This window comes from Pleurodeles waltl, chromosome 8 (assembly GCF_031143425.1).
Source record: "Pleurodeles waltl isolate 20211129_DDA chromosome 8, aPleWal1.hap1.20221129, whole genome shotgun sequence".
Taxonomy (NCBI): domain Eukaryota; kingdom Metazoa; phylum Chordata; class Amphibia; order Caudata; family Salamandridae; genus Pleurodeles; species Pleurodeles waltl.
In genome coordinates this window covers 28,618,740-28,635,981 of record NC_090447.1, presented here as the reverse complement: position 1 = coordinate 28,635,981, position 17,242 = coordinate 28,618,740, and the positions used below count along the sequence as shown (strand labels likewise).

The following is a 17,242-nucleotide window of genomic DNA, read 5'->3' as shown; positions in this document are numbered from 1 at the left end:
CATGATTAAAGTGTCTTTTGCTATAGACTAGTAGGCCTCTGTGTTTTCTTTTAGAGTCCCTTATACGTCAACAGGTCAATCTGTTTGACGTATATATAGTCGAATTTATTATGTACTATAGGTCGCCAATCTGTGTGTAATGAACTTAGTAAAATGTATTATGCATGAGAGGTCGCCCTGGAGCTTCTAGAATGGAGACAGGTGGCAGAGCCTGTTCCCTGGTACAGCGCTCCTCCCGCTCGGCGCCGCCGTCCCTCGGAAGCGGAGGCACTCTAACATGGCCGCCGCCGCCGCGCGTGTCACGGCGGGTCCCTCTTCCGTGTCGCTGACGCAGACAAGATGGCGGCGCGCAGCAGCCGAGCCCCGGCAGGACATCATGGAGGGAGAGCAGGCGCAGCTCCGCAATGTGAGTGCGGGAGGGGCCGGGGGCGGCGGCTGCTGGCTGCGCTGCAGTCTGAGAGGGGCGGCGGAACCGTGCTGGGGGCTGTCAGCATGACGTAGACTAGACTGGCGGCAGGAAGGGGAGTGCCCAAGGTGTGGGGGTGGAAGGGGCCACCCAGACCCCGCGGCGTACACCCCCAGACCCCCCCCAGACCCCGCGGCGTACACCTCCCACCCCCCCCAGACCCCACGGCGCACACCCCCCCCCCCCCCCCAGACCCCACGGCGCACACCCCCAGACCCCACGGCACACACACACACACACACACACCCAGACCCCACGGCGCGCGCACACCCCCCCAGACCCCACGGCCCACACCCCCCCAGACGCTGGGGCGAACATCCCCCCCCCACACACACACACACCCCCAGACCCCGCGGCGTACACCCCCAGATCCCCCCCAGACCCCGCGGCGTACACCTCCAGACCCCGGGGCGAACACCCCCCCCCCCCCCCCCCCCAGACCCCACGGCGCACACCCCCAGACCCCGGGGCGAACACCCCCCCCCCCAGACCCCACGGTGCACACCCCCAGACCCCACGGCGCACACACACACACACCCAGACCCCACGGCGCGCGCACCCCCCCCCAGACCCCATGGCCCACACCCCCCCAGACGCTGGGGCGAACACCCCCCCCCCCCACACACACACACCCCCAGACCCCGCGGCGTACACCTCCCACACACCCCCCAGACCCCACGGCGCACACCTCCCACACACCCCCCCCCAGACCCCACGGCGCACACCTCCCACACACCCCCCCCCAGACCCCACGGCGCACACCCCCAGACCCGGGGCGAACACCCCCCCCCCCAGACCCCACGGCGCACACCCCCAGACCCCGGGGCGAACACCCCCCCCCCCAGACCCCACGGCGCACACCCCCAGACCCCACGGCGCACACACCCCCCCCCCCAGACCCCACGGCGCACACCCCCAGACCCGGGGCGAACACCCCCCCCCCCTAGACCCCACGGCGCACACCCCCAGACCCCGGGGCGAACACCCCCCCCCCCCCCAGACCCCACGGCGCACACCCCCAGACCCCACGGTGCACACACACACCCCCAGACCCCACGGCGCGCACACACACCCCCAGACCCCACGGCCCACACCCCCCCCAGACGCTGGGGCGAACACCCCCCCCAGACCCCGCGGCGTACACCTCGCACACACCCCCCAGACCCCACGGCGCACACCTCCCACACACCCCCCCCAGACCCCACGGCGCACACCCCCAGACCCGGGGCGAACACACCCCCCCCCCCCCCCAGACCCCACGGCGCACACCCCCAGACCCCGGGGCGAACACCCCCCCCCCCCAGACCCCACGGCGCACACCCCCAGACCCCGGGGCGAACCCCACCCCCCCCAGACCCCACGGCGCACACCCCCAGACCCCGGGGCGAACACCCCCCCACCCCCCCCCCCCCAGACCCCACGGCGCACACCCCCAGACCCCGGGGCGAACCCCGCCCCCCCCCCCCCAGACCCCACGGCGCACACCCCCAGACCCCGGGGCGAACACCCCCCCCCCAGACCCCACGGCGCACACCCCCAGACCCCACGGCACACACACCCACACACACACCCAGACCCCACGGCGCGCGCACACACCCCCAGACCCCACGGCCCACACCCCCCCAGACGCTGGGGCGAACACCCCCCCCCACACACACACCCCCAGACCCCGCGGCGTACACCTCGCACACACCCCCCAGACCCCACGGCGCACACCTCCCACACACCCCCCCCAGACCCCACGGCGCACACCCCCAGACCCGGGGCGAACACCCCCCCAGACCCCACGGCGCACACCCCCAGACCCCGGGGCGAACACCCCCCCCCCCCAGACCCCACGGCGCACACCCCCAGACCCCACGGCGCACACACACACCCCCAGACCCCACGGCGCGCACACACACCCCCAGACCCCACGGCCCACACACCCCCAGACCCTGGGGCGAACACCCCCCCCACGCACACACCCCCAGACCCCGCGGCGTACACCTCACACACACCCCCCAGACCCCACGGCGCACACCTCCCACACACCCCCCCCAGACCCCACGGCGCACACCCCCAGACCCCACGGCACACACACACACACCCAGACCCCACGGCGCACACACACACCCCCAGACCCCACGGCGCACCCCCCCCCCCCAGACGCTGGGGCAAACACCCCCCCACACACACACCCCCAGACCCCGCGGCGTACACCTCCCACACACCCCCCCCAGACCCCGCGGCGTACACCTCCCGTACACCCCCAGACCCCGCGGCGTACACCTCCCACACACCCCCCCCAGACCCCACGGCGCACACCCCCAGACCCCGGGGCGAACACCCCCCCACCACCCCCAGACCCCACGGCGCACACCCCCAGACCCCGGGGCGAACACCCCCCCCCCACCCCCCCCAGACCCCACGGCGCACACCCCCAGACCCCGGGGCGAACACCCCCCCACCCCCCCAGACCCCACGGCGCACACCCCCAGACCCCGGGGCGAACCCCACCCCCCCCCCCAGACCCCACGGCGCACACCCCCAGACCCCGGGGCGAACACCCCCCCCCCCAGACCCCACGGCGCACACCCCCAGACCCCACGGCACACACACACACACACACACACTCAGACCCCACGGCGCGCGCACACACCCCCAGACCCCACGGCCCACACCCCCCCAGACGCTGGGGCGAACACCCCCCCCACACACACACCCCCAGACCCCGCGGCGTACACCTCCCACACACCCCCCAGACCCCACGGCGCACACCTCCCACACACCCCCCCCAGACCCCACGGCGCACACCCCCAGACCCGGGGCGAACACCCCCCCACCCCCCCCCCCCAGACCCCACGGCGCACACCCCCAACCCCGGGGCGAACACCCCCCCCCCCAGACCCCACGGCGCACACCCCCCAGACCCCACGGCGCACACACACACCCCCAGACCCCACGGCGCGCACACACACCCCCAGACCCCACGGCCCACACCCCCCCCAGACGCTGGGGCGAACACCCCCCCCCACACACACACCCCCAGACCCCGCGGCGTACACCTCCCACACACCCCCCAGACCCCACGGCGCACACCTCCCACACACCCCCCCAGACCCCACGGCGCACACCCCCAGACCCCACGGCACACACACACACACACACACCCCAGACCCCACGGCGCACACACACACCCCCAGACCCCACGGCGCACCCCCCCCCCCAGACGCTGGGGCAAACACCCCCCCACACACACACACCCCCAGACCCCGCGGCGTACACCTCCCACACACCCCCCCTGACCCCACGGCGTACACCCCCCAGACCCCGCGGCGTACACCTCCCACACACCCCCCCCCCAGACCCCGCGGCGTACACCTCCCACACACCCCCCCCAGACCCCACGGCGTACACCCCCAGACCCCGCGGCGTACACCTCCCACACACCCCCCCCAGACCCCACGGCGCACACCCCCCAGACCCCGGGGCGAACACCCCCCACCACCCCCAGACCCAACGGCGCACACCCCCAGACCCCGGGGCGAACACCCCCCCAGACCCCACGGCGCACACCCCCAGACCCCGGGGCGAACACCCCCCCATCCCCCCCCCCCCCAGACCCCACGGCGCACACCCCCAGACCCCGGGGCGAAACCCCCCCCCCCCCCCAGACCCCACGGCGCACACCCCCAGACCCTACGGCACACACACACACCCCCAGACCCCACGGCGCGCACACACACCCCCAGACCCCACGGCCCACACCCCCCCCAGACGCTGGGGCGAACACCCCCCCCACACACACACACCCAGACCCCGCGGCGTACACCTCCCACACACCCCCCCAGACCCCATGGCGTACACCCCCAGACCCCGCGGCGTACACCTCCCACACACCCCCCCCCAGATCCCGCGGCGTACACCTCCCACACACCCCCCCCCAGATCCCGCGGCGTACACCTCCCACACACCCCCCCCAGACCCCACGGCGCACACCCCCAGACCCCGGGGCGAACACTCCCCCACCCCCCCCCCCCCCCAGACCCCACGGCGCACACCCCCAGACCCCGGGGCGAACACCCCCCCCCAGACCCCACGGCACACACACACACCCCCCAGACCCCACGGCACACACACACACCCCCAGACCCCACGGCACACACACACCCCCAGACCCCACGGCGCGCGCACACACCCCCAGACCCCCACGGCGCACACCCCCCCAGACCCCACGGCGTACACCCCCAGACCCCGCGGCGTACACCTCCCACACACCCCCCCCAGACCCCGCGGCGTACACCTCCCACACACCCCCCCAGACCCCACGGCGTACACCCCCAGACCCCGCGGCGTACACCTCCCACACACCCCCCCAGACCCCACGGCGCACACCCCCAGACCCCGGGGCGAACACCCCCCCCACCACCCCCACGGCGCACACCCCCAGACGCTGGGGCGATCACCCCCACACACACACCCCCCAGACCCCACGGCGCACACCCCCAGACCCCACGGCGCACACACACACCCCAGACACCCACGGCGCACACACACACCCCAGACCCCACGGCGCACACACACACCCCCAGACCCCACGGCGCGCACACACACCCCCAGACCCCACGGCGCACACCCCCACACCCCCCCAGACGCTGGGACGAACAACCCCCCCCCACACACACACACCCAGACCCCGCGGCGTACACCTCCCACACACCCCCCCCAGACCCCACGGCGTACACCCCCAGACCCCACGGCGTACACCCACAGAGCGTACACCCCCAAACCCCGGGGCGAACACCCCCCACACACACCCCCAGACCCTGCGGCGCACACCCCCAGACCCTGCGGCGCACACCCCCAGACCCTGCGGCGCACACCCCTCCAAACACACCCCCAGACCCCACAGCGTACACCCACAGAGCGTACACCCCCAAACCCAGGGGCGAACACCCCCCACACACACCCCCAGATCCTGCGGCGCACACCCCCAGATCCTGCGGCGTACACCCCAGACCCGCGGCGCACACCCCTCCAAACACCCCCCCCAGACCCCACAGCGTACACCCACAGAGCGTACACCCCCAAACCCCGGGGCGAACACCCCCCACACACACCCCCCGACCCTGCGGCGCACACCCCTCCAAACACACCCCCAGACCCTGCGGCGCACACTGCCAGACCCTGCGGCGTACACCCCCAGACCCGCGGCGCACACCACTCCAAACACACCCCCAGACCCTGCGGCGCACACCCCCAGACCCTGCGGCGTACACCCCTCCAAACACCCCCCCCAGACCCTGCGGCGTACACCCCCAGACCCGTGGCGCACACCCCTCCAAACACACCCCCAGACCCCACAGCGTACACCCACAGAGCGTACACCCCCAAACCCCGGGGCGAACACCCCCCACACACACCCCCGACCCTGCGGCGCACACCCCTCCAAACACACCCCCAGACCCTGCGGCGCGCACTGCCAGACCCTGCGGCGCGCACTGCCAGACCCTGCGGCGTACATCCCCAGACCCGCGGCGCACACCCCCAGACCCTGCGGCGTACACCCCTCCAAACACACCCCCCAGACCCTGCGGCGTACACCCCCAGACCCTGCGGCGTACACCCCTCCAAACACACCCCCAGACCCTGCGGCGTACACCCCCAGACCCTGCGGCGTACACCCCCAGACCCTGCGGCGTACACCCCCAGACCCGCGGCGCACACCCCTCCAAACACACCCCCAGACCCCACAGCGTACACCCACAGAGCGTACACCCCCCAAACCCCGGGGCGAACACCCCCCACACACACCCCCCGACCCTGCGGCGCACACCCCTCCAAACACACCCCCAGACCCTGCGGCGCACACTGCCAGACCCTGCGGCGTACACCCCCCAGACCCGCGGCGCACACCCCCAGACCCTGCGGCGTACACCCCTCCAAACACCCCCCCAGACCCTGCGGCGTACACCCCCAGACCCTGCGGCGTACACCCCCAGACCCTGCGGCGTACACCCCCAGACCCGCGGCGCACACCCCTCCAAACACACCCCCAGACCCTGTGGCGTACACCCACAGACACCCCCCGAAACCGCGGCGTACACCCCCCAGACACCACAGCGTACACCCCCAGGTGCACCCCAGACCCCGCGCCGTACACCCCACACACTGCGGCGTACACCCACTCACACCCACACCCCCCCAGGCCCCATGGCGTAAAACCCCCAGGCCCCGTTGCGCACACCCCCACACACACACACCCAGACACCGCAGCGTACACCCTCAGACCCCACAGTGTACACCCTCAGACCCTGCGGCGTACACCCCCAAACCCTGCGGCGTACACCCCCAGACCCTGCGGCGTACACCCCCAGACCCTGCGGCGTACACCCCAAGACCCCGGGGCGTACACCCGCATACCCTGGGGTGAACACCCCCCCCCCACACACACCCCCAGACCCTGCGGTGTACACCCCCAGAACCCGTCGTGCACACCCCCACACACACCCCCAGACCCCGCGGCGTACACCCCAAGACCCCGGGGCGTACACCCGCATACCCTGGGGTGAACACCCCCCCACACACACACACCCCCAGACCCTGCGGCGCACACCCCCAGACCCTGCGGCGCACACCCCCAGACCCTGCGGCGCACACCCCCAGACCCTGCGGCGCACACCCCCAGACCCCGGGGCGAACACCCCCCCACACACACCCCCAGACCCTGCGGCGTACACCCCCAGACCCTGCGGCGTACACCCCCAGACCCTGCGGCGTACACCCCCAGACCCGCGGCGCACACCCCTCCAAACACACCCCCAGACCCTGTGGCGTACACCCACAGACACCCCCCGAACCCGCGGCATACACCCCCCAGACACCACAGCGTACACCCCCAGGTGCACCCCAGACCCCGCGCCGTACACCCCACACACTGCGGCGTACACCCACTCACACCCACACCCCCCCAGGCCCCATGGCGTAAAACCCCCAGGCCCCGTTGCGCACACCCCCACACACACACACCCAGACACCGCAGCGTACACCCCCAGACCCCACAGTGTACACCCCCAAACCCTGCGGCGTACACCCCCAGACCCTGCGGCGTACACCCCCAGACCCTGCGGCGTACACCCCCAGACCCTGCGGCGTACACCCGCATACCCTGGGGTGAACACCCCCCCCCCCACACACACCCCCAGACCCTGCGGTGTACACCCCCAGAACCCGTCGTGCACACCCCCACACACACACCCCCAGACCCCGCGGCGTACACCCCAAGACCCCGGGGCGTACACCCGCATACCCTGGGGTGAACACCCCCCCACACACACACCCCCAGACCCTGCGGCGTACACCCCCAGACCCACGGCGCATACCCCTCCAAACACACCCCCAGACCCTGCGGCGCACACCCCCAGACCCTGCGGCGCACACCCCCAGACCCCGGGGCGTACACCCCCAGACCCCGGGGCGAACACCCCCCACACACACCCCCAGACCCTGCGGCGTACACCCCCAGACCCGCGGCGCACACCCCTCCAAACACACCCCCAGACCCTGTGGCGTACACCCGCGGCGTACACCCCACACACACCCCCAGACCCTGCGGCGTACACCCCCAGACCCGCGGCGCACACCCCTCCAAACACACCCCCAGACCCTGTGGCGTACACCCACAGACACCCCCCGAACCCGCGGCGTACACCCCCAAGACACCACAGCGTACACCCCCAGGTGCACCCCAGACCCCGCGCCGTACACCCCACACACTGCGGCGTACACCCACTCACACCCACACCCCCCCCAGGCCCCATGGCGTAAAACCCCCAGGCCCCGTTGCGCACACCCCCACACACACACCGCCAGACCCCGCGGCGTACACCCCCAGACCCCGCGGCGTACACCCCCAGACCCCGCGGCGTACACCCGCATACCCTGGGGTGAACACCCCCCCCACACACACACACCCAGGCCCCATGGCGTAAAACCCCCAGGCCCCGTTGCGCACACCCCCACACACCCAGACACCGCAGCGTACACCTTCAGACCCCACAGTGTACACCCCCACACACACCCCCAAACCCTGCGGTGTACACCCCCAGAACCCGTCGTGCACACCCCCACACACACCCCCAGATCCCGCGGCGTACACCCCCAGATCCCGGGGCGTACACCCCCATACCCTGGGGTGAACACCCCCCCCACACACACCCCCAGACCCTGCGGCGCACACCCCTCCAAACACCCCCCCCGGCCCCGTGGCGCACACCCCCAGGCCCCATGGCGCACACCCCCAGGCCCCATGGCGCGCACCCCCACACACTACGGCACCCCCCCCCACACACTACGGCACACCCCCCCACACACTACGGCACACCCCCCCCACACACCACGGCACACCCCCCCACACACACCCCCAGACCCTGCAGCGTACACCTCCGCACACACCCCCAGACCCTGCGGTGTACACCCCCACACACTGCGGCGTACACCCACTTACACACACACACACCCCCAGGCCCCGCGGCGTACACCCCCAGGCCCCATGGCGTAAAACCCCTAGCGTACACCCTCAGACCCCACAGTGTACACCCCCCCCCACACACACACACACACACACCCCCCAGATCCTGCGGTGTACACCCCCAGAACCCGTGGTGCACACCCCCACACACACCCCGAGTCCCCGTGGCGTACACCCCCACACCCTGCAGCGTACACCCCGTGGCGCACACCCCCAGACCCCGGGGAGATCACCCCCAGACCCCACGGCACACACCCCCACCCCCACACACCCCCAGACCCCTCGGCGCACACCCCCACACACACCCCCAGACCCCACGCCGTACACCCCCACACACACCCCCTAGGCCCCGCGGCGTACACCCCCCAGGCCCCGCGGCGTACACCCCCCAGGCCCCGCGGCGTACACCCCCAGACCCGGCGGCGTACACCCCCCAGACCCGGCGGCGTACACCCACAGACACCACCACCCCGACCCCGCGGCGTACACCCCCCAGACCCCGCGGCGTACACCCCCCAGACCCCGCGGCGTACACCCCCCAGACCCCGCGGCGTACACCCCCCAGACCCCACGGCGTACACCCCGTGGCGCGCACCCCCACGGCGTACACCCCGTGGCGCGCACCCCCACGGCGTACACCCCGTGGCGCGCACCCCCACGGCGTACACCCCGTGGCGCGCACCCCCCACGGCGTACACCCCGTGGCGCGCACCCCCCACGGCGTACACCCCGTGGCACGCACCCCCCACACACCCCCCACACACACCCCGCGCACCCCCCACACACACCCCGCGCACCCCCCACACACACCCCGCGGCGCGCACCCCCCCACACACACCCCCGACTCCGCGCCGTACACCCCCACACACACCCCCCGACTCCGCGCCGTACACCCCCACACACACCCCCCGTCTCCGCGCCGTACACCCCCCACACCCCCCCGACCCTGCGCCGTACACCCCCGCACACACACACACCCAGGCCCCGCTGCGTACAACCCCAGGGCCCATGGCGTAAGCCCCCCAGCCCCCGCGGCGCACACCCCCACACACACACACCCAGACCGGGCAGCGTACACCCTCCGACCCCACAGTGTACACCCCCACACACACCCCCAGACCCCGCGCCGTACACCCCTACACACACCCCCCCAGACCCCGCGGCGCACACCCCCACACACACACACCCAGACCCCGCAGCGTACACCCTCAGACCCCACAGTGTACACCCCCAGACCCAGCGGCGCACACCCCGCGGCGCACACCCCCCACACAGACCCCGCGGCATACACCCCCAGACCCCGTGGCATACACCCCCCACACACACACACCCCCAGACCCTGCGGCGTACACTCCCAGACCTCGCGGCGCACACCCCCACACACACCCCCAGACCCTGCGGTGTACATCCCCAGACCCCGCGGTGTACACCCCCACACACACCCCTAGACCCTGCGGTGTACACCCCCCCACACACACCCCGTGACGCACACCCCCCACACACACCCCCAGACCCTGCGGCGTACACCCCCAGGCCCCGCGGCGCACCCCCCCACAGACCCCGCCGCGTACACCCCCACAGACACCCCCCCAGACCCCGCGGTGTACACCCCCAGACCCCGCGGTGTACACCCCCACACACACCCCCAAACCCTGCGGTGTACACCCCCAGAACCCGTCGTGCACACCCCAACACACCCCCAGACACCGGGGCGTACACCCCCAGACACCGGGGCGTACACCCCCAGACACCGGGGCGTACACCTGCATACCCTGGGGTGAACACCCCCCCTCACACCCCCCCAGACCCTGCGGTGTACACCCCCAGAACCCGTCATGCACACCCCCACACACACCCCCAGACACCGGGGCGTACACCCGCAACCCTGGGGTGAACACCCCCCCACACACACCCCCAGACCCTGCGGCGCACACCCCCAGACCCTGCGGCGCACACCCCCAGACCCCGCGGCGCACACCCCCAGACCCCGGGGCAAACACCCCCCACACACACCCCCAGACCCTGCGGCGTACACCCCCAGACCCTGCGGCGTACACCCCCAGACCCTGCGGCGTACACCCCTAGACCCGCGGCGCACACCCCTCCAAACACACCCCCAGACCCTGTGGCGTACACCCACAGACACTCCCCCGAACCCGCGGCGTACACCCCCCAGACCCCACAGCGTACACCCCCAGGTGCACCCCGAGACCGCGTGGCGCGCACCCCCAGACCCTGCGCCGTACACCCCACACACACCCCCAGACCCTGCGGCGTACACCCACTCACACCCACACACCCCCAGGCCCCATGGCGTAAAACCCCCAGGCCCCGTTGCGCACACCCCCACACACACACACACCCAGACACCGCAGCGTACACCCTCAGACCCCACAGTGTACACCCCCACACACACACCCCCAAACCCTGCGGTGTACACCCCCAGAACCCGTCGTGCACACCCCCACACACACCCCCCAGATCCCGGGGCGTACACCCCCAGATCCCGGGGCGTACACCCCCAGACCCCGGGGCGTACACCCTCATACCCTGGGGTGAACACCCCCCACACACACCCCCAGACCCTGCGGCGTACACCCCCAGACCCGCGGCGCACACCCCTCCAAACACACCCCCAGACACCCCCCCCCCCCCGAACCCGTGGCGCGCACCCCCAGGCCCCGTGGCGCGCACCCCCAGGCCCCGTGGCGCGCACCCCCCGCACACCCCCCCCCACACACACCCCCAGACCCTGCAGTGTACACCCCCACACACTGCTGCGTACACCCACTTACACACACACACCCCCAGGCCCCGCGGCGTACACCCCCAGGCCCCATGGCGTAAAACCCCTAGCGTACACCCTCAGACCCCCAGTGTACACCCCCACACACACACCCCCAGATCCTGCGGTGTACACCCCCAGAACCCGTGGTGCACACCCCCACACACACCCCCAGACCCTGCGGCGCACACCCCCAGACCCTGCGGCGCACACCCCCAGACCCTGCGGCGCACACCCCCAGACACCGGGGAGATCACCCCCAGACCCCACAGCGCACACCCCCACCCCCAGACCCCACGGCGCACACCCCCACACACACCCCCAGACCCCGCGGCGTACACCCCCCAAACCCCGCGGCGTACACCCCCCAGGCCCCGCGGCGTACACCCCCCAGGCCCCGCGGCGTACACCCCCCAGGCCCCGCGGCGTACACCCCCCAGGCCCCGCGGCGTACACCCCCCAGGCCCCGCGGCGTACACCCCCCAGGCCCCGCGGCGTACACCCCCCAGGCCCAATGGCGTAACCACCCAGGCAGGCGTACACCCCCCAGGCCCAATGGCGTAAAACCCCCAGGCCCCGCGGCGCGCACCCCCCACACACAACCCCAGACCCCACAGCGTACACCCTCAGACCCTGCGGCGCACACCCTCAGACGCGCCCCCAGACCGCGCACACCCCCCCAGACCCTGCGGCGTACACCCACAGACACCACCACCCCGACCCCACGGCGTACACCCCCCAGACCCCACTGCGTACACCCCCAGATGCACCCCCACACACACACCCCGTGGCGCTCACCCCCACACACACACACCCCGTGGCGCACACCCCCACACACACCCCCACACCCCGCGCCGTACACCCCCACACACCCCCCCCGACCCTGCGCCGTACACCCCCACACACCCCCGAGCCTGCGCCTTACACCCCCCCACACACACACACACGCACACACACCCAGGCCCCGCTGCGTACAACCCCAGGGCCCATGGCGTAAACCCCCAGCCCCCGCGGCCCACACCCCCACACACACACCCAGACCCGGCAGCGTACACCCTCAGACCCCACAGTGTTCACCCCTACACACACCCCCAGACCCCGCGCCGTACACTCCCTCACACAGCCCCAGACCCCGCGCCGTACACCCCCACACACACCCCACTGCGCACACCCCCACACACACCCCCCAGACCCTGCGGCGCACACCCCCACACACACCCCCCAGACCCTGCGGCGTACACCCCCACACACACCCCCCAGACCCTGCGGCGTACACCCCCACACACACACCCCCAGGCCCCGCGGCGTACACCCCCAGGCCCCATGGCGTAAAACCCCCAGCCCCGCGGCGCACACCCCCCCCACACACACACACCCAGACCCCGCAACGTACACCCTCAGACCCCACAGTGTACACCCCTGCACACAGCCCCAGACCCCGCGCCGTACACCCCCGCACACAGACCCCGCGCCGTACACCCCCCACACACACCCCACGGCGCACACCCCCACACACACCCCCAGACCCTGCGCCGTACACCCCCACACACACCCCCAGACCCTGCGGCGTACACCCCCACACACACCCACCCCCCAGACCCTGCGGCGTACACCCCCACACACACACCCCCAGGCCCCGCGGCGTACACCCCCAGGCCCCATGGCGTAAAACCCCCGCGGCGCACACCCCCACACACACACCCAGACCCCGCAGCGTACACCCTCAGACCCCACAGTGTACACCCCCACACACACCCCCAGACCCAGCGGCGCACACCCCGCGACGTACACCCCCACACACACCCCCAGACCCCGCGGCGTACACCCCCAGACCCCGTGGCGTACACCCCCCACACACACCCCCAGACCCTGCGGCGTACACTCCCAGACCTCGCGGCGCTTACCTGAGACCACGCAGCGCACACCCCCACACACACCCCCAGACCCTGCTGTGTACACCCCCAGACCCCGCGGAGTACACCCCCACACACACACCCCTAGACCCTGCGGTGTACACCCCCCCCACACACACCCCGTGGCGCACACCCCCGCACACACACACCCAGATCCTGCGGCATACACCCCCAGACCCCGCGGTGTACACCCCCCACACACACACACCTCCAGACCCTGCGACGTACACCCCCAGGCCCCGCGGCGCACCCCCCACAGACCCTGCCGCGTACACCCCCACAGACCCTGCCGCGTACACCCCCACAGACCCCGCCGCGTACACCCCCACAGACCCCGCCGCGTACACCCCCACAGACCCCGCCGCGTACACCCCCCCAGACCCCGCGGCCCAGACCCTGCGGCGTACACACCCCCAGACCCTGCGGCGTACACACCCCCAGACCCTGCGGCGTACACACCCCCAGACCCTGCGGCGTACACACCCCCAGACCCTGCGGCGTACACACCCCCAGACCCTGCGGCGTACACCCCCACACACACCCATACCCTGCGGCGTACACCCCCAGGCCCCGCGGCGCACACCTCCACATCCCCCCCCCCCCAGACCCTGCGGCGTACACCCCCACACATACCCCCAGATCCTGCGGCATACACCCCCAGACCCTGCGGTGCACACCCCCAAATACACCCCCAGAACCCGCGGCGTACACCCCCAGACCCCGCGGCGCCCACACACACACCCCCAGATCCTGCGGCGCACACCCCCAGACGCCATGCACACTGCCCCTCTCTTAGGCAGGGCTGGAATCGTTGGAAAGGAGGTTACACAGGGTCCTTTATTATAGATTTATAGCCTGCCATAGTGGGCTGTACCAAACATTTAAGGCCTGCTCCAGCGTTAGATGCCCTTTGGCAAGCGCCTTTAATAAAAGAGTGAGCCTTTACTGGCCGATATATAGCCCAGCTACGGTGGGATATAAATATATTAGGACCTCCTGTCCCATTAGAGCAGAATGTTCTCATTAGTAAAACAAAGGGCTTACAGAGCCCGAGGGAGTTGAAATCCCCCTGCGCTCAGTGATGCCTTTGTTCACAGCAACAGAGTGAGTAAGGACCTCTTTTGACATGGTATCCCCCCCCCCCCCCACACACTTTTTACCTGGAAAATTATGCGGTTTCAAACTATGTGCTAGTAAATGGTACCCCTGGTACCTAGGGCATGGGTACTGAAGAGGCTTCCCCCCCCTAGAGCTACAGTACCGATCCTGCCACTCTGAGAGGCCCCACACCAGCTTCATGCAGACTGCCATTGCAAGTGCATGACAAGGTGTAGTTAAAAGTTGCAAACTCAACATGGCACTCACCAAGAGTGCCCTTTCCACTAATACTACATGCACTCTAGGTAAGTCTTCCCTCTGGCAGGCCTTACAGCCCTAAGGCGGGTGCACCACAATGTGTGTAAGGGCATCTTTGCATGAGCAAATATGACCCTACTGTGTTTTTACAAAACCTTAAGACATAGTAAGTATAGAGGGAAGCCATAGAAAATAAATGTGCTGGACACTGGTCAGTTCCCCAGCTACATGGCCTTTCTGAATACTGGGTTGTTTGGTATCAAACAATTCGGAAAAATAAACCCACACTGGCGCTAGTGTTGGTGTTGGATTTATTATACTATGTACCCAGAGGTCACCTTAGAGGGGCCCCCTCCAAAACCTAATCGCTCCGTCATGGCTGCTGACTGGTTTTTACCAGCCTGCTACCACCAGGCACAAATCTGGACTCCTAGGGTGAGAGCCTCCACTCTCAGGAGCCAGAACACAAATCCTTTCCTGGGTGGAAGTGTTAAAACTCCTCCCCCAGGCAGGCACCTGGGCCCAGCGATCAGCTTCAAAGGCTTTACCGCCTTTGAAATCTGACCTCTGCCCAATGGTTTCCTCCCACTTTGAGCAGGAAAGCTTAGAGTAGGAGGAGTGCCTCCCCTCTTAGCCTGCACCACTCTCCAGGTTTGACAGGCAAGGTGACGACTCCATTTCATTTTCCTCCATCTTGAATGGCACGAAAATTGCCAATCCGGGTTAGGGATGTGACCGCTTCCCACAATAAGTGGTCACATAGTAGGTGTAGCCACCCTAAGGTAAGTGGCCCATTGGCCACTACCAGGTACTCCCCTTAGTGCTCACTAAATGCAGTATTTAGTTGGCATCCCTAGACCTGCAGATCAGATTTGATGGACACAAGAAGACCAATGACAAAGAAGACCCAAGAAGGCTCGAGCCCAGAAGTCCTGCTGCAAGAAGAAAAAAGGACCAAACCCTACCTGCTGCACCCAGGACTTGACAGTCGCTGCTGAGGGATTCGACTGGACATCAGACGGACTCTAAGAAATCTGAGAGGAACCCCAACCATCTCAAAATCGCCAAGAACTTCCCTCTGAGTGAAGGCATCACACCCTGCAGGCAAGAAACCAGTGAAGTCCTGTACGCTGACCGGCCGCTGACCAACGAACCAGACACAGCAGCCTGACCAAATTCCACCTGATGGACCCGAAGGATAAACCCCGGCAGTTTGGAGAAAACCAGCACCTGGGTCATTGACTTAAAATTTTCTTCTGGGATGAACTGTCTGATGCCTAAAGAAACCTTAGTTGGAGCCAAGTGCTCTTGTCCTTAGAAGAGATTTGCCACTGAAGGTTAATCCAGCTATTGAGGTAAAAGACCAGAGATTTAACATTCTCGACAGTCGCCGGTTTGCAATCCAAGACAGAGAAGGATTGTGCCCACTTGTGTATAGGGTAGCTGGTTTTATTTGGAGAGACTAACAGAAGTTTCTTTTTAGCAGGATTAAGTTTGGTAGGGTGGGTGAAGATTTGGAGAATATTCTCTGGGGAAGCCTTCATATACATCCAGGTCTCATCAGCATATAGGTGGTAAAGAATACCCGAACTACACAGGATCGCGCAGAGTGGTCCTAAATATTAGTTCAACGGGGTTGGTGAGATGATCGCGCCTTGTTGAACCCCTTGTAGATGGCTGAGTTGTTTGAAGAAACAGCTCCTAATTTTCACTACTTGTGACATGTTCCTTAGGAGATGAACCAGTCAAGGACTATCCATCCGATGTCCTTTTAGGGTATTGAACAGGGTGAGATATTAAAGAGTAGAAGTAGACCGGAATTGCTGGCATCCAGGATGCAAAGGAAATCTTCAACAGTTAGCAGATGAGATGTTCCTGTACTGGATCTCTGAGTGCCCATAAGTTTATTAACAAGGATGTTATGTGAAAGTTGAGAGGCTGTGCAACTTTCTATCTCATTTTCCTGGGGAGAGAGAGAGAAAGAGAGAGGTCCTGGGATCCAACTATGGTTTTCTTTAAAAGTGGAAAGATTGTACCTGTTTTTGAACAGATAGAGAAGATGCCTTATTCAAGAGTTAACTAAGGTGGGGTGAAAGCTGTTATCATTCTTTCTCTCAGCAATTCGTTCTCACAGCTCTCAGCATAGTCAGGCTTGAAAGAGAAGGTGAATGTCTCTGTTATTTTTCCAGCATTCTCAAGTTTTTCCTTTT

At 68.2% G+C, this 17,242-nt stretch overlaps 1 protein-coding gene across 1 annotated transcript in view; it reads left to right on the top strand.

Annotated features, from left to right (window-relative positions):
• Nucleotides 1–262: 262 nt before the first annotated feature.
• The window catches only part of TIMM10B (translocase of inner mitochondrial membrane 10B), a 40,432-nt gene continuing 23,452 nt past the window's right edge, over nt 263–17,242 (top strand). Inside the window, exon 1 of the mRNA XM_069203647.1 lies at nt 263–406. Coding sequence (XP_069059748.1) covers nt 278–406 — 129 coding nt within the window. The 5' untranslated portion in view covers nt 263–277. The remainder of the gene's footprint in view (nt 407–17,242) is intronic.